This window comes from Loxodonta africana, chromosome 11, assembly GCF_030014295.1.
Source record: "Loxodonta africana isolate mLoxAfr1 chromosome 11, mLoxAfr1.hap2, whole genome shotgun sequence".
Classification (NCBI taxonomy): domain Eukaryota; kingdom Metazoa; phylum Chordata; class Mammalia; order Proboscidea; family Elephantidae; genus Loxodonta; species Loxodonta africana.
Window position 1 is genome coordinate 29,402,517 of NC_087352.1, and position 26,661 is coordinate 29,429,177.

General features: G+C 46.3%; 1 protein-coding gene and 1 pseudogene across 7 annotated transcripts in view; both read right to left on the reverse strand.

Annotated features, from left to right (window-relative positions):
- CTDP1 (CTD phosphatase subunit 1) overlaps positions 1–26,661 on the reverse strand; it is a 63,796-nt gene that overhangs the window by 13,394 nt on the left and 23,741 nt on the right. For 4 of the 7 annotated variants that reach the window (XM_064294365.1, XM_064294362.1, XM_064294364.1 and 1 more), the window contains 6 exons: positions 24,260–24,350; positions 22,834–23,000; positions 20,800–21,810; positions 18,474–18,615; positions 17,168–17,401; positions 8,921–9,083 (listed from right to left, as the gene is read on the reverse strand). In XM_064294365.1, coding sequence (XP_064150435.1) covers positions 8,921–9,083; positions 17,168–17,401; positions 18,474–18,615; positions 20,800–21,810; positions 22,834–23,000; positions 24,260–24,350 — 1,808 coding nt within the window. The other 3 variants (XM_023543716.2, XM_064294366.1, XM_064294361.1) reach the window with 3 other exon arrangements.
- Positions 24,358–26,653, reverse strand: LOC111749583 (NADH dehydrogenase [ubiquinone] 1 subunit C1, mitochondrial-like; annotated as a pseudogene).

The following is a 26,661-nucleotide window of genomic DNA, read 5'->3' on the forward strand; positions in this document are numbered from 1 at the left end:
CTTTTCTAGGACATCATGCAGACACCATGTGTAGGATGTGGCCTATGCACTGGCTTCTCCCCTCGCACAAAGCGTTTGAGACCATCCTGCCGTGTGTCTACCAGGCTCCCTCCTTCTTACTGCCAAGAAGTATTGTTCCACTGCACAGACACCCTGAGACATCTGGGCTTCCAGTCCCTGGAGATATGAATAAAGCTGCTATACACATTTGTGTACAAGCTTTACACGAACGTAAGTTTTCACTTCTTTTGAGTAAATATATACCTAGTAGTAGCGGGGCTGCTGGGCCATATGTTAAGTGTAAGTATTTATAGGAAACTGCCAACTATTTTCCCAAGTGGTGTACCATTCACACCCCCCTCCAGCAATTCTCCACTGGTTTTCACTGTGGCTTTAATTTGTACTTCCCTAACTCTGGTGACATAGTGGTTAAGAGCTACGACTGCTAGCCAAAAGGTCAGCAGTTTGAATCCACCAGGCGCTCCTTGGAAAGCCCGTGGGGCAGTTCTACTCTGACCGACAGGGTCGCTATGCATCAGAATCGACTTGACAGCAACGGGTTTGGTTTTTTTAATGACTAGTAACGTGGAAAATATTTTCATGTGCTTATGTGCTAGCCATATATCTTCTCTGGTGAGGTGTCTATTGAAATATTTTGCCCATTTTGTTATTGGGCTGTTTGTCTTCTTACAGTTGGGTTTTGAGAATATATTATATTTTCTGGATACAAATCCTTTGTCAAATACATGTTTTGTAACTATTTTCTCCCAGACTTAACTTTTCATTCTTTTAACAGTATTTTTCACAGGGTAAGTTTTTAAAATTGATGATTATCAGTTTTATATTTTTTAATGCCATCATGCTTTTCGTGTTGCATCTAAGAGCTCATTGCCTGAACCAAGGTCACAAAAAATTTCTCCTATATTTCCTTCTAGAAGTTTTACAATTTCCATTTAGATCTATGACCCATCTTGAGTGAAATTCTGAATAAGGTGTAACACATGCATCAATGGATCTTTTTGTGGCAGATGGCTGTCCAATTGTTCCACCACTATGTGCTGAAAAGACTACCCCCTTCTGCATTGAACTGTCTTTGCACTTTTGTCAAAAATCAACTGACCATATTTGAGTCTGTCTATTTCTGGATTCTTTATTCCTTTCCATCAATCTGTGGGTATCCTTCTGTCAATCCCACAGTGTCCTGAACACTATTGTTTTGTAGGAAGGCCTGAAGCCAGGTAGTGAGTGCTCTTAGTTCTTTTCCAAAATTGTTTTGACCATTCTAGTTCCTTTACTTTTTCATATAAGTTTAAGAACCAGCTTCCTGATATCTAAGAAAATTTCTGCTGGAATATTGATGACACGGCATTGATTCCACAGGTCCACTTGGGGAGAACCAATTTCCTAACAACCTTGAATACTCACAGTTATGGATCAGAGATATCACTCCATTTGTTTAGGTCTTTGATTTCTTTCATCAGTGTTTTGTGATATAAGGCGTTATGTATCCTGCACATATTTTGTTATATTTATACCTAAGTATTTCATTTTAGGGAGAACAACTATAAATGGTACTTTCCAAAAATTTCAATTTCTAATTGCTCACTGTTGTTATGTAGAAATAAAACTGATTTTCGTACAGTGACCGTCTGTCCAGAGTCCTTACTAAACTTATTTATTAGTTCTCAGAGCCTTTTTCGTAGCTCTGTTGAAGTGTGTTCCACGGCCCAGACCACTGTGTGTTGATGTGAGACCCACGGCTTGGAAAGACCGTGCTATGTCTGCAAATGTGATTCAGCCAGGCTGGATGCTGCTGCCCAGGTCCTGTGTCCTTGCTGACTTCCCATCTGCTTGTCCTAAGATTACCGAGGAATGTTCGAGGTAATCTTAGGATTTGTCTATTTCTCCTTTCAGTTCTACCAGGTTTTGTTTCACGTATTTGGAGCTCACTTGTTAGGTGCACACATACTTGAAATCATTCTGTCTTCTTGGTGAACTGACCCCTGGATCATTATGCAACGTCCTGCTTTATTTCTGGTGATTTCCCTTACTGTGAATTCTATTTTGTCTGACATTAATATAGCCACTCTAACTTTCTTTTGATTAGTGTTTGCATGTTAGTATCTTTTGCCTAGCCTTTAAAATTTAGCCTATCTAGGAAATCCCGGTGGCGTAGTGGTTAAGTGCTACAGCTGCTAACCAAAGGGTCGGCAGTTTGAATCTGCCAGGCCCTCCTTGGCAACTCTATGGGGCAGTTCTACTCTGCCCTATAGGGTCGCTATGAGTCGGAATCGACTCGACAGCACTGGGTTTGGTTTTTTTTTTTTTTAATGTATATTTAAAGTGTGATTCTTACAGACAGAATATAGTTTGCTCTTTTTAATATTTTTTCTTTGTATCCTCTGTTTTTGTCCTGTCTCTCCTTTCTGCTGCCTCCTATTGTGTTATCTGAATACTTTTTTTTGTATTCTACTTGATTTATCTATTGGCTTTTTGGCTATATCTCTTTGTATGACTTGTCAGTAGCTGCTCTGAGATTACAACATCTGTCCTTCTTTCCATCCTCCTCCTCCCTCCCTTCCACGGTTCACCGAGCACTTTACCACTTCAAGTAAAATGTAGAAGCCTTACAACAACACACCTCTTTAGCCTCCCTTAGTTTGTGTTACAGCTGACCTATGTATCACATACGTCAGTGAAACCCTCCTCAATTGACCTGCTGCTGCTGCTGACTTTTCAGAGTGGGTTTTAGATGCTGTCCAGGGTACTGAGCTGTAGTCAGTGGAAAAAGTCCACTCGCCTGGGCCAGCACCAAGAGCCCTTCACTGCATTTCTCTCCAAACAAACTCTAACGCTTTACTTTTAGAAATCAAAATGATTCTGTTACATCAAGTTGTTCTTTGATTATTTAAAGCTCATACTTAACCAGTTATCTAACCCCAAAAACAAGTTTAATGTTTTAACCTTTAGAATGGATTGTTGTATGTTTGGATTTGAATTACAGAATTTTTCTTCTATTTTGGAGCCACAACCCACATATCCAACCACAAAAACCTCTTATCTACTTTGAATATGGCAAACACAGGCCATCAAAGAAAGTATATTCTCCAAGTTCTAGTTAGTGGCCCTTTAAGATAGATCAATGAAGAAATAATATGGCCAGAAGAAGCAAAAATGGCATCAAGTTTTAATTTGCCTCCAGTTAAAGAAAGGTGGATTAAGAAGAAAAGAAAGTGGGAAGAGACAAAAATGGAGAAATACGAAGAGGTGAGCATGAAAGAGGCAGATGTTTCACATTTACACACACGTGAATCCACACACACAGCCATGTGGAGGAAGCAGGATGCACACACACAAAATGAGAAACACAAACAGGGTGAAAAGGCCAGAGACATGACAGACGGTGGTGGAGGAGAAAGGGGAGACATGGACAGAGTCTGACACACACATCACCCAGCACGCCCAAGGGGCACACAGCCAGCTGGCTGCTGCTCAATATAGGTCTCCTCCTGTTGAAACGCTTGCGCACAAGGACTGAGGCAGCACTTACTGGGACAGAGACACAGAGGGATGAGGACGGTCCTGGCCGGACACCAGTTCTGCCACCAAGTGTGTGCCACCACCCACTCGTCAGTGGAGGCTTGCGTGGCTGCTAACGGAAGAGCTGGCGGTTCAAACCCACCCTGTGGCTCTATAGGAGAAAGGTCTGGCCATCTGCTCCTGTAAAAATCACAGCTGAGAAAACCTTATGGAGCAGCTCTACTTTGTCACATGGGGTTGCTATGAGTCGCAATTGACTTGATGGTACCCAACAACAATGATGTTGAAGAGGTTTCGGTGGATCTTCCAGACTAAGACAGGCAAGGAAGAAAGACCTGATGATCTGCTTCCGTAATGATTACAGCCTGGAAAATCCTATGGGGCAGTTCTACTCTGTCACATGGAGGTGCTATGAGTTGGAATCGGTTTGACGGCACCCAATAACAGCAACGATGCTGAACATGCTTCACTGGAGCTTCCAGGCTGAGACAAGGAAGAAAGGCCTGATGATCTACTCCTGAAAATCAGCCAATGAAGACTCCATGGGGTCGGGGCTCACTTGACAGCAGCTAACAATGATATCTATGTTACAGTCCTGGCCCCTATCTTCCTCAAACTCCCAAACCAACCAACCAACAAAAACAAAACAAAACCTGAAACATGTTGAAAAGGTTAAAAATAAACCGTACCCTAGATTCTTCAATAACAAAAATCCCTAAAGTTGTAACTTGTGTGGAACTCTTTCTGCAGAGGAGAGAGGAGAAGAGGTGCATACCAGAGTTCTTAACCAGGTGTCACAGGGAGCTGCGTGAGTACCATAGATCACGCCGACAACCGCACAAGATGTCAGGCGTGTCTCATTAAGGCAGCAACTGCCTCCTCACAGTAGGGTCCAGACTGGCATTTCTCACACGGCCGGGTGTAGCAGAGTGGTAATTGGTCTGATAAATGTCCTATGATCAGGGAGGAGTTAGAACACCAGGCCGCCTGCAGCAATGACAGGGACAGCCTGACAGAGACAGCATTACTACTGTGTACACGGGGCCACAGGTAGCGAGCACCAAGGTGAGGCACTCGTTTTCCACGATGGATGTGCCCATGTCAACTCAGGGTAGTAGGCACGAAACTGCCCCTCAGCCCTCAGGAAGGCATACAGGCCCCTCCTCAGAGCAGCGCTTACTGTCTCTAACATCTTCAAGCCACTGAGGCGTGGAATCACACTGCATTTTACATCTCATCAGAGAGGTACGTGCTTCCCGTGTTGGCTTCCTCCGCCCTTCAACTGTGGTGGAGGTGAGTACACCCACCGTCACCACACGGGACTTGGTACAGTCAAGGGTGTAATGGGTTCCTACATTGACTTCTACACTAAGTGCAACCACCACCATCTGTTCAGGACTCAGTACAGGCAAGGGTGTAATGGGTTCCTGTGGTGACTTCTACACCAAGTGCAACCACCACCATCTGTTTAGGACTCGGTACAGTAGAAGATGTGATGGGTTCCCGCACTAACTCCTACACTGAGCAAGATCACCACCAGCGTGGGCCTCCTTACAGTCCAGGGTGTGAGGAGTTCCGGCATTTCTTCCAGTTCTTTATAGAAAGGGCTGAAAAGACTATGGCTACTGTAATATCACAAAATGTAATATACCTGACTTTCAAAAATCCAAGGACAAAACAATACAATGTAATACACATACATGCTTGTAATTTATATTTTAAACAGAAGCAGTTTCTAACATTAGTCCTCCTAAACTGCGATCTCAAAGTTCTGCTTGGTATCAGGTAAACCTCATCGGAAAGCAGGTCCCAGAGGCAGGAGGGGAGGCGAGGCTGGACACAGCCAGTAGCTGTGGGGCCCTTCAGCTATCCTGGGTGGAGCCCATCTCACAGTGGTGGAATAAATAGCCTCACGCATCGCGCCTGCTGCACGTGACAGCCATGTGGCTTTGTGAACAGCCCCATCTGAGATTCAGTCTAATACCTGCTTTCCACTCATGCATTCACCCATGGGTGCCACTTCCATCACTTGGTCTGATCCTCCCTAATGCAGTAGCCACAAAGCAAGTCTTGCTTTGGCGCCCCTTGAATCTTAGGGAGTCAGCATCTAAAGAACTGGCCCAAGACCCAATCGAGCTGAAGGGCCCAGAGTGCGCCCTGCCTGCTGCACACTGTGGGGCCCCAAGTGTCATCAGTGTAGGACGCACTGCCCCTGGGCTCAAATGCTCATCCTCATCCGTCACCAACAGCCATCAGTGCCATTAGACACTATACATGGGAGTACACTAGGTCAGAGATAAGCGGTGTAGACCTGGAGCATAAGACAAGAACGTGGGGTTGAGTCAAGCATGCCAGTCCCTAAACCGAGGGGCTGTCAGGCCAGGTGTTTGCTCTGGGCCTTCGCTATGAGACGGTGGTACCCCTCAGGCTGCCAGGGGGTACTGAGGTTAAGGGGAACTAGGCCTGAGCCCTCACTGCCACTCCCCACACCCACACAGCCCTTGTTGTGTGATGGGGACGATGAGGACCACACACTAAGGCTCAGTAGCTGCTGATGTGGCCTCCACATCTAAGGGCTACAGCTGCAGTGAGCGGTGTGAGCTCTTACATCCTATATACCACTGTGCCCACTGGTCCCTGACCCTTCCTCTTCATCAAGAATGGCACATGGCATTGGTGTTCCTCACTGTCACCCATCATGGTGGGCACAGAGCACAGCAATGACCACACAGCAACCAACCTCCCAGGATCTCCAGAAACCTGAGGCATGGCCACCCCAAGACCAGCAGGGAGGGTTGGGCACGCCTCCCCAGGAGTGAGTGGCCATCAGTGCCTTGGGGCAGGAACAGCACTGTCTCTCCCTCAGGACACAGTGTCCCTGCACACACAGGACCTTTATCAGACACCAGTGCACTGCTCGCCAGGCTCTCAGTCCAAACAACCTCTCTAACAATTTTGCTCCTGAAAAGCCAAATCTAAGGCTTTAAGGTTAATTTTTATTTCTGGAAGAAAGGGATTTGATTTTAGTGACTAAAGCCGCTGTATGCATCTATGATGGTTAATTTTGTGTGTCAACATGGCTAGGCTGATTCTAGGTGGTTTGGAAGACACTGGGCTGGATGAAGTGATGAGATGTGATGTTGAGATGGGGTGACGTGATGGGTGGTGTGATGGGAGTACGTGATGAAACGGGATGATGCCATGGGATGACAGTGATATGATGTGATGTAATTTCAGCCATGATGTGATCTGGTGTGATCTACCAATCAGTTGAAAGGGAAGCCTTCTTGGGACTGCGGTCTGCACCTCCAGAATATAAATGGATGTTCTGGCAGAGTCTGCTCTCTCTTGACCCTATGCTCTTCTCTTCACCTGACCTCTGGATACTGGACCGTTAGCCTGCAGAAGTCTCTGGCTTGCTGCCTGACCTGCAGATTTGGATTCGCCAGCCCCTGCAACCCTGTGAGCCAGCAGAGTCTCCAGCGTGCCAACTGACCTATGGATTTGGGACTTCCCAGCCCTATAACTGCATGAGCCATTTCCTTGAAGTAAACTGCTCTCTTTCTATGTGTATGTCTCACTGGTTTGCTCCTCTTAAGAGCCCAACTAAGGCAGCATCTAAGACTTTAATGCACATTAAGATTTTAATCCCCTCTGATATCAAATGAACAAGAACCAGAGTTGTTGTAATACCTGGCAAACCAACTGCATGTCCACACAAGATACAGCAGCAAACACAAAGTGCCACTGACCACCTAGGAAAACCAGGAGGGAACAAACATGGAGCAGTGGAAGCTGGGTGCTATGGAATGCTGCCCTCCTCTCCCCTGAGTGAAAGCAGCCAGCCACCCCTTCTCATACAACCTGATGTCCCAGATGCAAGAGACTGGGCCTGAGAAGAAGTGGTAGTTGAGGGGAATTTTTCCAGAAAAAAATTTTCATGAAATTATAAAAAAACCAGCACATAGATATTTAAAAAAAATTTTTAAAAAGGCAGAAAAATGGCAAATAGAGCCATTCAGCACACCTGAAAAAAGAGCTAATTTCTAACAAAATATGCTACTGTCTTAGCCTGTAATCTGAGTTGTAATAAGATTCAACACTGAACATAACCCTCTGCATTTTTCTGCTATTGCTGAAAATAAACTAAAATACTGGTGTTTCCCCCTAAATGCTCCCACAGCATTCCCAACAAGAATGGAGATGGTTCTTCTCTTCACGGACCAGGCCCCAAGTGCATGTGTGAATGGCGGGCTTGCTATTTGTCTGCAGGAAAGGCTAAGATATAAGCAGAGAAGGACGGCGTTCATAGGACCCAGCTTCTGGCTGGGAGCTGGCACAGGCGCGACTCACTGGTGTACACACCACAGGCACACATCTTATGGGTGTACACACCACAATCACATGTCGTGCGTGTATTCTTCTGCAATGGCCCTTCTGAAGAACCATCTGCCACAGAATGAATCTGTACAAACCTCCTACTAAGAAAAACCCCAAAAGGTATGAAACCTCCCAACAAAAGCCTTGGGCTAAGTGCTGAGAGGGTGCTGGGGACTGCAAGTAGCCTTACACGTGAGTGTCTATTCAAGCTTTGGGGGGTCCTGTTGTTGCTGAAGATGAAACCAGGAGACAGACGGCAATGTGGCCTTATAAAACTATTTTAGTTTTGTTTGTTTTCATCTAAGGAACGTCTCCATTATGTTTAGTCTCCAATTCAAAATGGACTTGGAGTCCTGTTATCACTATTCCCACTACAAAGATTTGAAAAAATACGCACCAGCCCCACCTGTGTTGCCTAAATCCACCTGGTGGTGTAATAAGGTGCTACAATAAACTGCCAGTGTGATATGTGACTTTAAAGACAAAACATCTATGTTCAACTGAAAACACGGTCATCTAGGGCTTCTCAACTCTAGCACTCCTCGTTTGGGCTGACCATTCTCTGCCGTGGGGCGTCCTGTGCACCACAGGGTACGTAGCAGCCTCCCTGGCCTCCACCCACTAGATGCCAGCATCCCCTCCCCCTGCCCAGCTATGACAACCAAAGTGTCTCCAGATACTGCCCAATGTCCTGGGGGTGGGAGAGGGGACTGAGAACTGTTGACGCAGTTACCAAATCTGATTTTTAAAGTGTACTCGTGCCAAATTTTGGCAGCACACCACTTAACATAGTGATAGGTCTCTTTTACAGGAGTGCTCCACGGCATACGGAGGTACTCGCCCACAGCCCCACACGCAGCGCTCCACACGGCGTGTGCATAGGCCTGGGCTCTGCCTCGGTGTGCTGGTGCACATTCAGGGTGCGCCTGCACACAGGCTCTCATGGGGTGAGCCCGCGGGCGCGGTGCCCTGGGTCCCTGCGCAAGACCATTTGGCTCACCTCTTTGTCCATACTCTCTAAATCCTCCTTACAAAGTGTGTACAGCGGCATTGTCTCTGACATACTGGGCTGCCGTTTTCTTCTAGAAGGACCAGGCTGCTCTTCATCTGGATTATCGCGCAACTCTTCATCAAACATCTGCTGTTGATGTGGCTGAACAACTCTGAAATGAATTTTATAGGTCCCACATGAGGAAATCGGTTTGCATTGCACCTTTCAGCACTGAATCAGACCCTGACGCTTGGGCAGGTAAACAAATGCATACATACAGACAACATTTTAGCTTCATCAACAGTACCTGCTCATTATACTTTATCTGAGCTTATTTAAAACATGGAATCTCTGCGAGCTGAGCCAGGTGAGGGCAGCCATGTCCACACTCATGTCTGTGGGAAGCTGTCACCTACCTTCTTTTATCAACAAAAGTGACAAGACCATGTGGCCGCAGGCAGCGCCCACTGGCTCCACAAGAGTCAGAACAAGGGGCATGTGGAAGAACGGTGATGAACAACTTCCCAGCAACTGGCAGGAAGTGCTAGTTATCCTCGAGGTGGTGCCAAGGCAGCCATAAGATTTAAAAAAGAATCATTTATTACCTATCAATAGCACTTAAGAAATGTGAGTTACTTGGGCTACAGGCACAAAAAATTTGTTGGTAAATTTAAGAAACAGACTTCAGTGGGTTGAAATTAAAATCATTTGTTCACAAAGGACAAAAACTTTAAAGGCAAAAAAGTCCTTCTTCCTAAAAACAAATATGTTACAGTGTCCCTTCAGAAATGCCAGAACAAGTCTATGTCCCCACAAACGCTGGTCAGGAGAACACTGACCTTCAGTGTGCAGGGGCTGCTGACAATACCCTGTGGTGTGGGGCCCTAGAGACAGAGGAGCCCCTTGCTCTGGGCACTGAGTGGACAGGATGCACAGAGACCTGGGACACACGCTCAGCGTCCATGCGAGGAGGCTGCTCTGGGTGGGCCGCACCCCACATGCATACGTGCCTCTCCTCAACTGGGTAAGACGCTAGACGGAGGGGCCAAAATCAAGGTGTCCCATAGACCCTCCCTGCCCCTTGCACGTTCCCACAAGAACACCACCTCCCGGCAGACTGACAGCAGAGCAGCCAAACACACTGTCCTCAGCCACGTCGGGCACTACAGGGATGCCCCTGTAACATCTCTTTTCATTTGGAAAACAGAACTCGTTAAGAAATGCTATTTGTGTTAACATGCAATGGCTTTTACGGTTACTTTTAAATACACGAATATTTTAAAAATATCTGCTGATGCATTTATTTATTTATTTATAAAACCGGTTGCGATAGAGTCAGTTCTGACTCATGGCGACTGCATTTGTGTCAGAGTAGAACTATGCTCCATAGGGTTTTCAGTTGCTGGTTTTTCAGAAGTAGATTTCCAGGCTTTTCTTCCCAGCTGCATCTAGGTGGACTCGAACCCCTCTGCTTTTGGTTAGCAGCCAAGCACATTAACCATTTGTATTATCCAGGGACTATATATGTAATTGCAATAGTTGTAAGCCATTGTATTGATGTACCATAATAAATATATATCGCCAACTTTTGATGGACGTTTAGGCTAAAAAAAAAAAAAAAATCTGTTGAATTTAATGTGGTAAATATGGGCAGACATAACCCTAATTTTTAAGAGTACAAAGGGGTCCCGGGGCAAGAACATTTGAGAATCACTGCTCTAAATCATGTCACTTTGGTAATACTACCATTCTAACCATATCTACAGGAAAATCCTTTTAAAATGGCATACCTAAATAAAACTAAGAACCCTATGAATTAAAAATGTTAATCACCACCATTCATAGTTTTATGATTTAATTATACAAGGACATTTTTCTTTTTAATAAAAAGTTAGCGTACCATAATTTGATGAGTATTTTGAAAAAGAAACAAGAGCTATTTAAGATGTAAAAAACATGATCCATGACTCGTCCTTACTTTGTACTGACTGTGGAGCAGGTGGCCCTACATCTGCACCACAGACGTCTGGGCCGTGCAGCTTTGCTGGGGCTGGGGGCTCACACCGCAGGATGAGGAGCGGCAACCGAGCCTAGCACCGACCCCTTCCCAGCTATGGCCAAAAATGTCTGCAGACATGGCCAAATATGGGGTGGGGGAGGGCTTAACTGACCCCAGTTGTGAGCACTGATTTGAGGAAGAACAGGCACTATCAACTTTATGGCAGTGACTACGCAGTTACTTTACAAAATGACAGAACTGAAGTTGATCTCAAGAAGTACAGCACAACCGCAAAACCTGTGAGGCCTCTTTCCACCGAACAGCCACGTCAGTAGGTCAGCTGCCAACACACATACTAAATCTATCTCAGGTAAGGGCCTCTGATGGCTTCTGGGGCCCCTGCGATACAGCTCATCATTCAATACCACCTCCTCCCACCGTCCCAGCACACGCCCACCACTCAGGGTTTGGACCACTGCAGTGTGGGCCCACCGATCAACACCACCACCTCCTGAGGCTGGACCAGCACAGCCTCTTCTCAGAGCCATCCTCTTCCCCTCTCTGAGCTGTTCCTGACCTTCCAGGCTCAGCTCAAATCTGCCTCTTTCTCACAGCTTCCCTGACTTCCTGGCCATCGCTGCCCTCTCTTATCTGAATTCCTCCGGGACATGCACAGGTTCCAAACAACTGAGCATTTAATTACACAGGCTTATATGGCTTGCTATCTATTCATTTTTATTAATCTCATCTCCACAGCCTTAGTAGTACTAAATACATGGTTTTTCTTATTTACTTATTTGGTCTTATTACATATTAAGGTTATTAGCCCTGCTGTATTTGTGGCATTCAAAAATATAATCGGACTCTTTGTTTTTTTTGCTATATATTAAATGGGTAAAATTGGCATTTTTTATGGAATATTTTCTACTGCTTAAAGAAGCTTTACAGTTTTCAAAAGCTCACTGTATCAAGTCACACAATTCAGAGCGCAAGAGACAATTTAATAATCCACGGCGAGCCCTTCCCCCCTGAGCAGGGTGACTAACCCTGACGGTTTGACGTACACCCTCTTTATGTCTTCTCCTCTTGTCCATACAAGTTTGCATATGGCATCACATTACACATGCTACCTCACAGCTGTGTCCGTCAGCCAGCAACACGTCACAGATGTCCTCCAGTTCTTCTATACACAGAGCTTTCTCATCACTGCACGGCATGCCATCATATGAACTTTCCACGCTTTATCAGACAGCACCACCCCAGCCAGGCACTCGAGGTGACCCTACCGTGGACAATACTGCACACACCACTGCAGCTGTCTTAATAGCCAGTGTTCACTGACACGTGTCGACTCTTTCTGGTGTTCTCTGTTTCTTTCTGCATGTCTGGCAGCATTTTCCTTCAGCTAGAAGAATTCCTTGTAGTAGTGCTTGTTGCAGGTCAAGGGACCACACATTTGCTCAGATTTTGTTTGTCTGAAAAGTTATTTACCTTGTCCTCATTTTTGAAGTTTTTTTCACTGGGTGTAGAATTTTGGGTTAGTAGGTTTTTTTTTTATCCCTCCATTGTTCTGTGGTACTTGTAATCTGTTGAAAAATTGGCCCCTCAGACTTACTGTTGCTTCTTCGAAGGTGAGGCACTTTTGTTTTTCTGGTTGCTTTTCAGATTTTCCCTTTGCCTTTTAAAAAGCTTAACTATGATGTGTTTATGTCTGGTTTTCTCCCATTTATCCAGCCGTGGCTCACTAAGCTCCTGGAATCTGTGGGTTTGTTTCTCAGCCTTTATCTCTATCCACCTTCTTCTTCCTGGGAGTCTAACGATTTGGGTGCTGGACCTCCAGGTTGTGTCCCACGAGCTCCGGTGTTCTGCTTTCCCCACTCTCTTTTTTCTGGACACTGTTAGTTTGGTTATATTCTATTGAGCTATCTTCCAGTTAATTTTAGAGATCATCTTTTCAGTTTTAGGATGTTCACTTATTTTTTACAGATTGCAATTTCTGTTGAAATTCTCCATCATTTCACTCATTTTACTCCTTTCTCCTATTTTATTCAACATAAAAGACATAATTATTTTAAACTCCAAAAAGACGATATTTGTCTGTTTCTATCATCTATTGTTTCTCTTGGTTCCTGGCCAACTGGTACTGCTTTTTAGCATGTCTCGTAATTTCTGACTGGATATTATACATTGTACATAAAACATTATGAAGACTCCAAAGGTTGTTTTTCTTTGGGCAGATGGAATACCAAGTGGTCATTTTAGTCCTGTTAAAGTTTGTGACTGTGGTTTTGTTAGCGCTTATCTACTTCAGTTTTGCCTTACTACTAGGGCATGGTCCTTCCAAGATCCCAGCTGAAGGCCTGGGGTGTTTGCCAAGCTTCCCCACCCTTCCCATCTCGGCAGGGCTAAAGCTCCTTAGCTTTTTCTATCCCATCTCCCTGGCTTATGTGCTTCATCAAGTATATAGGACAAATAAACACGAGGACTCTTGTAGGTCTATATGACTTCTTACATTGGTATGTTGTTCTATTTTTGAGCCAGTACCATACAGTTCTAACTCTGTATGTTTTAATAGTCTTTAATACAGAGCTTTTAAAAAAGAAGTTTCTTTACAATCTTCTACTAACACCACTCCTGTCTCCAAGGCCCACCTTTTCACCTTATGAAACACAAAAATGTAATTTTTCTGTCTTGAGTACCCACTTGGTTGGTGAGCCTTTTCTTAATTATATTATTTGCTTTTAATCAAGGATCTTTTTTCTTGAAAAGCTGTTATTAAATTAACACTACCATGTTATATATGTATACTTCAACTATACCCAAACCCAAACCAAGTCCATTGCCAGCGAGTCGATCCCAACTCATAGCAGTCCTACAGGACAGAGTAGAACTGCCCCATAGAGTTCCCAAGGAGCACCTGATGGATTCGAACTGCCAACCTTTTGGTTAGCAGCCATAGCTCTTAACCACTACGCCACCAGGGTTTCTAGCTATAAGACATCCCAATTTCAATAACAAACGAAAAACTTTGCATTTTACAATTTAACTCAGCAATTACTGACTACCAACAGCAAAAAGCATGCCAGCACCGAGTTCCCTAAGAGGCAGGAGTAGTGAGAGCATGGCACTGGGCGTGTCCACACAGGGCAGGTGTGCCGGTTCCACGGGTGCTGCAGCTGCTGTAGGGGGCCGTGTAGAGGACACGCGCCCTCGTCTATCTATGTGGTCGAGCACTAGGCCCAGCCACTTCTGTGCAAAATCAGGGTGGCTTGCCTACAGTACCATGTGGCCCCTCACAGCATGGCGGTGTTCTCCATGTGGTCTGAGAACCTGGTGCTCCACTGCAGACACCCCAATTACTTTCTAACCTAGAATACATTAGAAGTGAGAAGGATCTGATTGAAAAACACTTCAGCACAGATGCTATAAAGTAATAAACAAAAAATACAGAGAGCCTATTTTAAAATCTATCTGCATTTAAGAAAGGGAATGATAAGCCTAGATTTAAAAAAATCCATCTACCTCTGGAATTCTTTGGGACAGTTAATTAAATACAGTGCTCTAATCCAAAACCCAAATCTTTCCTAAGAGCTGGAGTTATTATAAACTATTGAAAAACTTTTTTTCTCTTTTTTTTTGATTTCACACCCTCCACAAATATGGAAACAGACTTCCCTACATGCTTCAGATGAACTTTTAATTACTCAGCAATTCATTTAGCAATAGCTCTGGCAATAGAAAATGCCCAAATATCCATTCTATCTATGTGTCCTAAGACAAGGCTACACTTTAAAAAATATGTAGAATTTACCTGAAATAATATTTGATCACCAAAGAATTCGAAAAAAAAAAAAGAAGGAATACAGAATAAATCCACTGTGACAACAGACTGTCCGTTGCCGTCTAGTCAATTCCGACTCATACCGACGCTACAGGACAGAGTAGAACTGCCCCATACTGTTTCCAAGAAGTGGCTGATGGATTTGAACTGCTGACCTTTTGGATGGCAGCCAACTCTTAACCATCACACCACCAGGGCTGAACCTAATTTGACGAACATTATTTATAGATGCCCGAGCCACTGGTGTTAACTATGAAGAATAACACCTAACATTCTGTATGTTCAAAAACAGGATGAAAAATAAAGCCAAAGCACAGCAACCGGACCTGGGCTGGACGACTCATCGTGCGTTCATGTTACGGGCGTCGTGCAGCTAGTCATTCACTGGGAAGTAGTTGTAGCTGTGTGTAGAGGGCGGTTGCACTCTGTCAGTGTGAGCAGTACCTACATGTCTGTGTCTGTGTGAAGCTACCGAAAGGGGAAAAGCAGTATACACAGCGCACCACACTAAGGAGGCATGCTACGGAGGGGTGGGGAGACTGAGTGATTCATTTTTATACACTCTGCATTATTTGTTACAATACTTATGTAATTTAAAAATTAAACAAAACAAACACATTGTCTATAATTCAAGTTCAATTTATTTCAACTGCCAACACTGTAAGCACCAGGGAGTTACATCTCTGGCTGCTCCGGTTGCCTGCGTGTTGACTATCTCAAAGTCTTCTCCAGCCCTGGCCTCACAGACTATTGTGACCTTAGGCCCTAGAACTTAAGCAACCAATAAACGAGTGTTGAGCTATAAACACTGTTTCATTCTACTAAGAAAGTGATACCTTAAAGAAATAATAAAGATACCTTTTTACAAATGCTAAAGAACTCTAACGAAAGCACTTGAGAGTAAAGAATGGTAGTTTCCAAACAGAACGAAATGAGCAAAACCCGGCAGCAGTGTGTGAAAAAACAAAGTCAGGTGGAAATGTGGAGAGAAGAGGTAAATAAAATGCTTCTTCCGTTCGAGCTAATGTCTAAGGAAGAGAAAGAGAAGACACAAATGAGGAAATGCTCCCACACTACTACCAAATCTAAAAACCCTTTGGAGGACATAATCTATTTAAACGAGTAAATATATTAGTGGAAGAAAATGCGAACTCAATGAGGGACGATTCTTTCAGGATCCAAATAACAGGCAGCCGAAAACCCCACGCAGATGGCACACAAGGCACTGATGTCTTGTCTGGGGGCCTCATGAGACGAGGGCCGCTTGGCGTGGGGGCTGTATGGGATAAGGCTTCATGGGGCAGGTGCTGGAGGCCTTGGGCCTCTCTCCACAGCACCCCTCTGCCTCTTTGGGCGTTGCCCTTTCCAAGGGAGATGCTCCTGACCCTTGTGGCGTGTCTCCACCTGAACCAGCACCTGTCGGCATCTGTCTGTTTTGAGCACGTGAGAGAGAGGAGTGTGACCCTGCATGCATCTGAGTCTGAGCTGCTGCCCATCCCTACATTTACTCCAGTGGGATGACACTGTTCGGTGAAGGCCAGCCAGGCCTGCTCTCAGGGCCAAGGGCAGCATCGGTCACCCTGAGTTCTAGGCTGCACAAGAGCAGGAGGGTGGCTCCCCTAGGGAAGAGCCTGGTCTTTCCAGGAAAGGAGGGCAATGACTGACCCACAATTGTTCAGCGTAGTAATTCAAAAGCAACCTCCCCTTCCAAAGTAAACAGAACATCTGGAGAGCCCTCATTTAAACCTCAAAGCACATTCTAAGGCTGTTTCCTGGGGAGTCTGCGTAACTCTCCACCTCAGCCTGGGGGCTGACCTAAGGTCCATGTGGAGCACAGCGAGCTCGTCCGCTCTCCGTTGGCATGGTGCTCCGCTCCATATGCTCTCTCGTCCCCGAGCTTGTCTTTTCCTCCTGTCACAACCCCCTGCCGCCACCTCCCCAAGACTCGGTGTGTGTGAGGCTGGGGCGGAAGGGCTACTTGGCTCTCACTGCAGACCACTTCTCTCCATCCTGCTGGGAAGGACTTGAGTAGGGTGGGGCAGGGGCATCAAAGGAAGTGGGGCCATCCCTGTAGACCCCAATGTCACTCTGCACCACCTTCAGCTGCTCGCCTTTTCCCACCGAGGTCCAGGGCCCACGTGTGGTCTGTCACGAAAGCTGCACCCTGGGCTGCTCTGGGCAACCTCAAGTGTGTGCACCTGCACCTGGGGTCACAGATAAGCGGGAGGGACAGAAAGATGGCTGACAACGTCACGGCACTCCATGAAGCAGGAGTCAACCTGAGACTAATACCCTTCACTTTACACATCAGTACTGCTAGCGCCCTGGATGACCACGTTAAAACAACCAGCATGACACACAGGTTATGCTGTAGATGGTACTTGGCAGTAAGCCCGCTCCGCGCCCGCAGATGTACCTGAAGGAGGAGTGCTCTCCATGGGCCGACAGCGAGGCAGGCGGTGCAGGGGCCTGTGCGTACGGGGGTGGCACCGTGCGCTGTGCGCCCTTCCTGATGAGCTTCCCGGTGCTGGCGTCGTAGATGCGGGCCTCAGGGCTGGGTGGACTCCTGGGGTGGACGGGTGTGGGATGGAACAAGGCCGTTTGGAAGGCACTCTGCCTGTCGGCAAAGGCCGCAGGGCTGGTCTCCCTGCTGGAGGAGAGTGTGTATGAGGGCTCTGGAGCCACTGGGCACAGGACAACCCCGCCAGGCCACCCACTAGGGACTTCATGGGAGATGTATGTGACTAGTCTTAAATATCACAGCCCAACAACAGTGTGGGGAAGCAATATGACGTGTGAAATGACAACTGTCTTCCAGACTAAGGGCCAGACCCGCTAGCCCAGTGTCCAGCAGACTTCGTGCGTGGAGGACACTAAGCTGGCAGGCACCCACCCACATGTGCACTTCCCACTTGCTGGCAACTATACAGCACACTCGTCCTGTTTCTCCGATACCTGTTTCTCAGGTTTCTGACAAAGAACAGCAATTTTCTAAGCCTTTCCCAACAAAACTAGTTAATTCTCATGCCTTGCCACTTTTCTCAACACACGTGGCTCTCTCCCTGTAAATACTTAAAATATACCTTTTCCATTTTCTTCACCCACCTCTCCACCACTTTTTCTTCTTGTTAATGTCACAGACCCTCTCACTACTTTGTGAGGTAAAACCTATCATAACATTCCCCTCCTGTGAAGGAAGTTAATATCCACTATCAAAGCCATATTGCATTTCTCTACAAGAAAAAGCACTTTGGTTTCTTTTACAAATGATAATGGCTACATAAGCACTTTTTGGGTAACATATGAGTAAACAGGGTCAAGAGTCCAAGGTGTCATCGGACTCCTTGCTGTGTGAGAGGCTGAGGGGGGAAGGTGAGGACACGGCCAGCAAAAGACACGCACACGCCAACTGACGGCTCTACTTCCTCTCGAGAACACTAAGCCTTTCGCAGCAGCCTGGGGCATGAATCCTGGCTCTGACCCATAAGCAATGGGTTCTCTCCCACACCACTGAACTCAGCTTTCTCATCCATAGTCAGGGTTGGTGTGCAAGACAAACGGATGTGTGGAGGGGCACTGACGTGGTTTCACCCAGGCCTCCCCAAGTGTGCACCATGGCGCGGCCATGCGCCAGCCTAGCCCCTGGCCTCTCCCCCCAGTACGCCATGCCCACAGTCCTGCTATGTGATGAGAACTATGGCCAGGAGTGGGGGGGTACTTACCTTTGCATCCTGGTGTAGTCGTCCCTGAGGGGGAAGAGCTGCTCCTCTACCTTGTCCCACCGCTCCAGGCAGCTCCACAGCCAGTCGGGGTTGACCACGTGCAGGTGCCTACACTCCTGGGCCTGGCGCACCTTCTCAGTGCCTGCAGGGAGACTTCGCTCGTTAGTCCAGGAGGGTTCACGGGCTCATAGGCCCTCCACCACTCCACCATGCAGACACCAGGCAGGGACTTGCCCTCAGGGTGACCTCCCTAAGCCTGGATGTCACACCCACAGCTCTTTCCTCAGCTCACACCTCTGGTCTACCTTGTTGACAGGTGGCTCTCCCACACACCACAGTGCTCCTCTCACAACAGAGTAACCACCCATGACACTTCCTTCCCCACACCTCCACTGTCCCCCCATACGTACCCCTCAGCGAGTTTTGTCAACTTGTCTTCTACACAGACCACCCGTTGGTCCACTTCTGCTCCCCCACAGCTGCCCTATTCAAGGCCATTGTGTCCTGCGGGATGAGTGTGGCTTCTCTGACCCAACATTGCACCTGCTCACCATCTTCCATGAGATGGCAGACAGCGAGTGATGTCACACCATTGTGTGACCCTAACCGGACAGGCCTGAGGTCCTCACACAGCCAGCGAGGGGCTGACGCGCTCCAGCTCACTGGGTGATACCCTGTTGCTGTGCCCACCCAGCTTGTCTTTCTCAGGAGTGCCTGCCCTGGGTGCAACTCAGGTAACCATGGCTTGCTCTTGGCCCTGCCCTACCTAGGTGATCTCCTGCCCAGTTACGCTCATTCCATGCCCCGCATTTTCCCTACACACAGTGGTTGGGGTTTAGTCACACCCTTCACAAACAGCAGGTTGCCCTGCTCACGCTGAGACCCTCACACTGTGATGAACTCAGAGGCTTTCTGGAAGAGTATGAGCCCCATATCAAACCCAACCTTCCTCTTCCAGGCCTACCTCTGGGAGAAGCTATTTTACAGCCATGAAACCTTGTGTCCCCTCCACAGCCCCTCTCTACACCTGTTCCTCCCTTCCTCCCTCTATCCGATCTGGTAATCTGGCCATCTAGGGCTGTCTGCCCTGGTCATCAATTTACACCCACGGGGCTGCCAGGTGAATATTCCTGGAAGGGTCCTTCTGTCACAACCATCTACTCCAGAGCCTTCACAAGACCCCTCTTCTCATGAAGCCTCATCTCCCCTGCAAAACCCTCAAGGCCCAAACCCAGCTCCACCTACCACCATAACCCATCACCCCCCAGCTCAAATGCCATCTTTTGGACCCCCGAGAAGTAGCCACAGACAGGCATGAGGAGAGATGTTAACTAAGACTGTCAGGTAAAGATGTGATCCCCTGAGCATCTGAGGGAGAGCTCACCGTCGGGTAAAGATGTGATCCCCTGAGCATCTGAGAGAGAGCTCACCATCGGGTAAGGATGTGATCCCCTGAGCATCCGAGGGAGAGCTCACCGTCGGGTAAGGATGTGATCCCCTGAGCATCTGAGGGAGAGCTCACCGTCGGGTAAGGATGTGATCCCCTGAGCATCTGAGGGAGAGCTCACTGTTGGGTAAGGACACAGTCCCCTGCCCACCACTTTTCCAGCCTCCAGGAACTATTACGGGCTCTTGTTCCAGTCCAGACCTTTGTGTTCAGGTTCCAGCTCAGAGGGTGGTCAATCTTTTACCTCGTAAATTGAGGACTTTTGACTCCTCTAGAACCGACTCACCACTTCTTCATTACTGACTTACTAGTCAATACTCCACTTCCAACCCATTCATGGCCTTTACTCAGGATAGACCCCTGGTACACACTGGTTAAGAGCTTGGCTGCTAACCAAAAGGTCGGCAGTTTGAATCCACCAGCTGCTTCTTGGAAATCCTATGGGGCGGTTTTACTCTGACCTATAGGGTGCCTATGAGTCGGAATCAACACAACAATGATGGGTTTGGTTTCCTGGTTTTTACTCAGGACAGAAGATTCAGACTTTGCATACAGAACACGGAGGACACAAGCAACTGATGCTGCACGGACTCTGCACACGCTGCACACACAAGGACAACACACGCAGGCACGAAGCACACAGGCAAGTATAGGGAGTCAAGCAGAGCTTCACCAGCTTGTCACCATCTATGCAGCCTCTTAAGGTCATGATTTGGGAAAACGTTTTTGCAAATTCAACATGGAAGCAATAGCGGTGCTAATTTAAAAGAAAATGAATACAATAAAAGCAGGGCAGACCAATTACACATATGCTGGAAACACTCTCTGTACCCTGGGTTCCCACCCCAAAGAGGACCGGTGGGGGGGTTGGGCACTCACCCGCCCTCGCCGCAATCAGGTGGGTGGCTCTGTTGGGGTCATCAGGACTCAGCACGAGGTTGGTGAGGATCCTGGCCCCAAGGGCTGTGGCATGGTAGTGCTCCCGGGTCTTCTCCACGGGGAAGTTGGTAGGGTGCAGGCCACTGAAGATGATGGCAACGTCAGCTAGCACTTTGCTCTTCAGCTCTGGGACGATTTTCCGTATGTCTGGGGCCTCCTCTGTCTCCTTGTTGAGGTACCTGTCGTACTTAGCATAGTAGTCAGTGTGCACTCGGACAAGGATCTCCTCGAGGTGGACCAGGTGGTCATCATCATCAGTGTCCTCCTCTTCCTCCTCCTCCATGCTCTGGTCCAGGGACTCGCCCACGGTGATGCCTGACTGCTCACTGTTCTGGGACTCGGTCTCAGCCTCCTTCCGGTCAGCGCAGCCATTCCCCAGGTCACAGAGGCTGCTCTGCTCACCCTCCTCTGGTGCCTCGAGGTCAGGGCCTTTGTCCTGTGGGCGGACACTGGGTCCGCAGGTGCCAGAGGGGGCCACCCCTGTGGGCTTCTCTGCTCCAGGGTGGGTGCTTGCACCCTCCCGTGCAACCCTAGACTTCCTGCGCCCTCTCTTCCCCTCGTTGTCGCTGTTGGAGGCAGAGGAGGAGGAGGACCTGCGGCCGTCCAGCTCACTGTTGCTCTCGCTGTCACTAGACAAGTCAAAATCCAGTTCGTTCCCTGGGGTGCCATGAGCAGACTGCTGCTCTGGTGATGCTCGGCCACCCTGTTCCGTAGACACCAGGGGCTCCTTCCCACTGACTGGCTCACTGCTGTCACCCTCGTCTGCTTTCTCATGGGCAGGCGTGTCCCCACTGGAAGGGTCCCCCGTCCCCACCTTGCTGCCGTTCAGCTCCATGGGGGGCTTCCCAAGGCCATTGCTCTGCTCTGCCCCAGAAGCAGGCTTTCCTTCCTCAGCGTCCTTCCCAGACAGCATGTGCTCTGAGGCATCGGCACCTTTAGAAGAATGATTTACTAAACATACACACAAAAGAAAAAGCTCCCATTACTTAACACGAAGACAAAGAGCTTCTTAAATTAAACGCAGCATGCTTCTCCCTGTTGTTTGAATTTAACTATCTTCTCGACCAAGAGTCAGCAAACTTTTCTGTAAAGGGCCAGACAGAAAATGCTCTAGGCTTTGCGGGCCACGTATTGTCTCTTCGTTATTTTTTTCTTAAACACTCGTTTAAAAATGTAAAAACCATTCTAAGCTTGCAGACCCAGCTGCAGTTTGCCAGTCCTTATTCCAGACGACTTCAGAACCAGCACCAGCACCTAGAAGGGTTCTGTCCACTCTCCCCCGCCCGGATCGCTAGACTCCTCCTAGTGGACGACAGCAATAATTGCATGACTCAAAGCACTGCACTGGAAAACTAAAGATCACCCCGTAAAACCAAACCAAACCTGCCGTGTCGAGTCGATTTTGACTCATAGCAACCCTGTAGGACAGATTAGAACTGCCCCACAGTTTCCAAGGAGCGCCTGATGGATTCGAACTGCCGACCTTCTGGTTAGCAGCTGTAGCACTTAACCACTACGCCACCAGGGTTTCCAAAGATCACCAGACATACTTTAAACTGAAGTTCTCAATTTTCCTGAGACCTTGGCTCCATGCTTGGAGTGTACAGAGCTCAGATGGTTGAGACTGGGGCCCACTGTGCCCCACATTTCGCTCTCCAACAGCACATTAGGCCAAATTTCCACTGCTGTGCTTTTTAAAGAAACTACAAGGAAAGGCAGTATTCCAAAGTATTAATTAAGCAGCATCTTTTAATCTTTACTTGATTGAAGAAAGTATCTAGGTTTGTACTACTGGAAAAAAAAAAAAAAAACCCAAACAAACTAAACAATACCATGCTTTTTAGTATTACATAAATAAACCTAACAACCTCTTCGAAGCGTAACACAAATAACAACAACAACAAAAACAAACTGAATCTTGTTTCAGGAGCGTGATAATCTCTTTTTATATCAGTGAGAAGGCAGTTCACCCACCCTTCTTTCTCATCTGTGTGTCCCGGGACCCAGAAGGAGCATTGATATCGCCTGTGCCCTGGAAGTAGACATATTTCTTCACGGTTATCAGATTGGGGGCAAACTTCCAGACATCTTCTCGGTCATCAATAATGCAAACCATGGAGTCTCCACAGGGAAAGAGATTTCTAGAAGTAAAAATGTATCAGAGCTATTAGCACCATTTACAAAAAATAACCAACTAAAAACTGGAATAATCTTTCCTTTTGCTGAGCATAAATGTTTAGGATTCTAATCTCTATGTAACACCCAGATATTTTAGTCTTTGTGGGCCAGCTCTGTCACTGCAGTGTGAAAGTAGTCACAGACAACAGGTAAGTAAATGGGTGTGGCCATGTGCCAATAAAACTTTGTTTACTAAAACAGGTGGCTAACCTGCTGGCTGCATTTGCTGGCCCTGCTCTAAGAGGTAAGGAACTTCAGATAGGAGAGCATGAACTTACTTGTTTTTTCAAGTCCAAGAAAGTGACTGCTGTATTTCCAAAAGCCATGGGGATATGCAAGGTGAGCAGAATGTAACAGAGGCCCATAGGGCCTTCTGAGCAATGCAGGACATAGCTCTGTTATTCTCATGTGTCTGATCGAGTTCAACCCGGGCCCACGGTTTTGGGTCTCAGACAGGCAGGCTTATAGCACCCAACATTCAGAATGATGACTGCTTCGCACCTGTCTTCTAGGATCAGGAAATAAGTGGGAGAAATGCTCGCCAGCACCTGGTCCACAGACCTGGCTCCTCTGGCTGCTTTCAGGAAGTGAAATCTCCAACACCTCCTCACTCTTTATTCTCTTTTGCTGTCATCAGCCTCCAAATCCCAAAGCAATTGGTAAAAAGATTTGTTTTTGAAACACACTCAATTCTGTTCTTAGTTGGTATTAACTTAAATAGGCCACACAGTCATGTGGATTTCCTAAATCTAAAAATAAATGTTTGCTGAGGGTGGCCAACACTGAGGCAAAGGTGGCTGCTCTCCAAGTCTCTTCAGGTACCAGTATCCATGAGAACAGGCTATACTTGATGTTGTTATAATGGCTAGGACTGCCCACATGGGGCAGCAGGGGTGGAAACCAAAGTCCGCTAAGAGTTGTCTCAAAAGTAGGCGGACTACCACAAGGACCGCTGGGGTACAGTGGAGGCGGGAGAAGGTTCCCCACATGGGCAAGGGGAGGGCCAGGACTGACAACACAGGAGGCAGGTAGAGGGGAAGGCTGGGCTAGAAAATAGGCATTTTCTAAAGACTCTGAGGTCAACACTCAAATTGGGGTGGGGAGTGGGCCTAAAACTCTAGAAAACGTTACATACAGAAATATCACTATAATTTTCAAAATGCACTTTTAAAATGGGACTGAGGAGCAATCTGCGGAGAGATGAACACAGCCAAGTACATACCTGAGGTTCCCCGTTTTAGAAAAGGGGTCAATGCATTCATCCCGCGATAATATTCGGTGAGAAAAAAGCTTCTTCTCAGGGTCTAAAAAGCCTTTTAAAAGAAAAAAGAACAGAGTTCAAATGCTGAAGGTTCATTTCACATCACCTTTGCAGGCAGGGAGCCAGCTAACATGGCTTCAGCACACTGGAGAGGAAAGCACGTGTCATCCATCCTTATGCCGGCACCACACTATCTTGATGACCGCAGCCCTGTGGTGAGTCCTCTCACTCTTTTTCAAAATTCTTTTGGCTGCTCTGGGTCCCTTACATTTTCATACAGACTTTAGGGATCAGGTTGTCAATTTCTGAAAAAGAGCCAGCTGGGATTTTGATAGGGCACAGAGTTGAATCCATCAATCAATTTGGGGAGTACTGCCATCTCAACGACAGCTGCGTTTTGATTTTTTTTACACTGAACTTTGTTTATTGATTAAATTTTTCAACTTGCACATTTAACACAACATTCCTTCCATACAGAAAAACTTCTAATACTATACCTTAGAACTGACATTTTCTGCAAATCATCACAATACGCATTATCTGAAGAACACAGAAGTATTTTTATTTTTTTCACTTGATGCAACACACAAATGCTGACAACATATATTCAAACATAACTTTTTCTCACTCATTTACAATCAAAACATTGGTAAATCCAGAGGAACTGCTATAATCACTATACCATGGTGGCGCGGTGGTTAAGCATTCAGCTGCTAACCAAAAGGTCGGCAGTTCAAATCCACCAGCTGCTCCTCAGAAACCCTATGGCGCAGTTATACTCTGTCCTACAGAGTTGTTACAAATCAGAATCAACTTGACAGCAACAAGTTTGGATTTTGGTTTTATATTAGTATTTCAATAGTTTATTCCAACCCATTTCTTCTTTTGTACTCTAAAACATCTCTGTTATGTTGTTTGATGAGACAGACCCACGGGAAGACTGTGGTGCTTAATAAGGTCAGTCCAACTTTCAGCTAATCAGGCTTGCTATTCAGTAGCTCCTGAACGTAGAACTCTGACCAAGCTAAAAGGCTGCTTGGGAGCTGGGCTGGGGCCAGCAGCCAGGAGAAGGGGTGCAGCAACGTGGATGGCACCATCTTGCTCGCTGGGTATGTTAAGTTTTTGATCCATGAACATGGTATGTCTTCCCATTTATTTAGAACTTTTTAAATTTCTTTCCACAGTGTTTTGTAGTTTCCAGTGTATAAATCCTCCACTTCTCTTGTTAAAATATTCTTAAATATTTTATTATTATTTTAATATTTTATTGTGCTTCTGGTGAAAATTTACACAGCAAACTTTTTCCCATTTTACAATTCCACACAAACTGATCAAATGACATTAGTTACATTTTTTCACAACGTGTCAAAATTTTCTGCGTTCTGTTTGTTCAATTTTCGGTACTCTAGTTTCCCTGCCTCTTTATCTTTTCGTCTTTGCTTCAGATTAAATGTTGACCTCTTGGACTCAGATAGTTTTTTAGTAGAGCACTGATCTAACATGTAATATCCTTTGTGTCATTCTGCTTTGCTGCTAAAAGGTGATCTCAAAGGTTTATCATTTTTGATACTATTCTAAATGAAATTTTAATTTCATCTTCAGATAATTTATTGTTAACGTATAGAAATAAAATTGATTTTTGTATACTGATCTTGTATCCTGCAACCTTACTAAATGTGTTCATTAGTCTTAGTAGTTTTTTTTAGTAAAGTTCTTGGATTTTTCTATAGACAAGATCTTGTCATCTGTTCATAGGACAGTCTTACTTCTTCCTTTCCAATACAGATGCTTCTTCTTTTTCTTGCCTAAACGTCTAGGCTAGAACTTCTAGTACACTGTTGAACACAAGTGGTGAAAGTGGGCATCCTTATCTTGCTTGTTGGGGAAAACACTGAGTCTGGTGTGAGCTATGGGTTCCTCATAGATGCCCTCTATCAGGATGAGGAGGTTTTCTTCTAGTTCGTTGAATGTTTTTATCATGAAAGGGCATTGGATTTTGTCAGATTCTTTGTGTGTCTATTGAAATGAACGTGTGATTTTTGTCCTTTTTTTCTACTAATGTGAATGATTTTGAGATGTTAAATCAAACTTGCATTCTTGGGGTAGAACCCACTTGGACATTAAAGCAAAGAGAATCCGATTCCACTATGCATGTTTGCCCTCCAACAGTGTTCAGGCACTATCCCCCCACCCATGTCAAAGATCTGGGCCACTGGTGAAGAAGTCCACATGGTCTCCCCCAACTACCAACTTAGTCTCAGGGATAGGTTATTGATTCTCTTCTCCTTAATCTTTAAGAAATCTTTAATAATTAAAAATAGGAAATACATCCTACCTCCCTCCCATAATGTTAAAGGTCACCC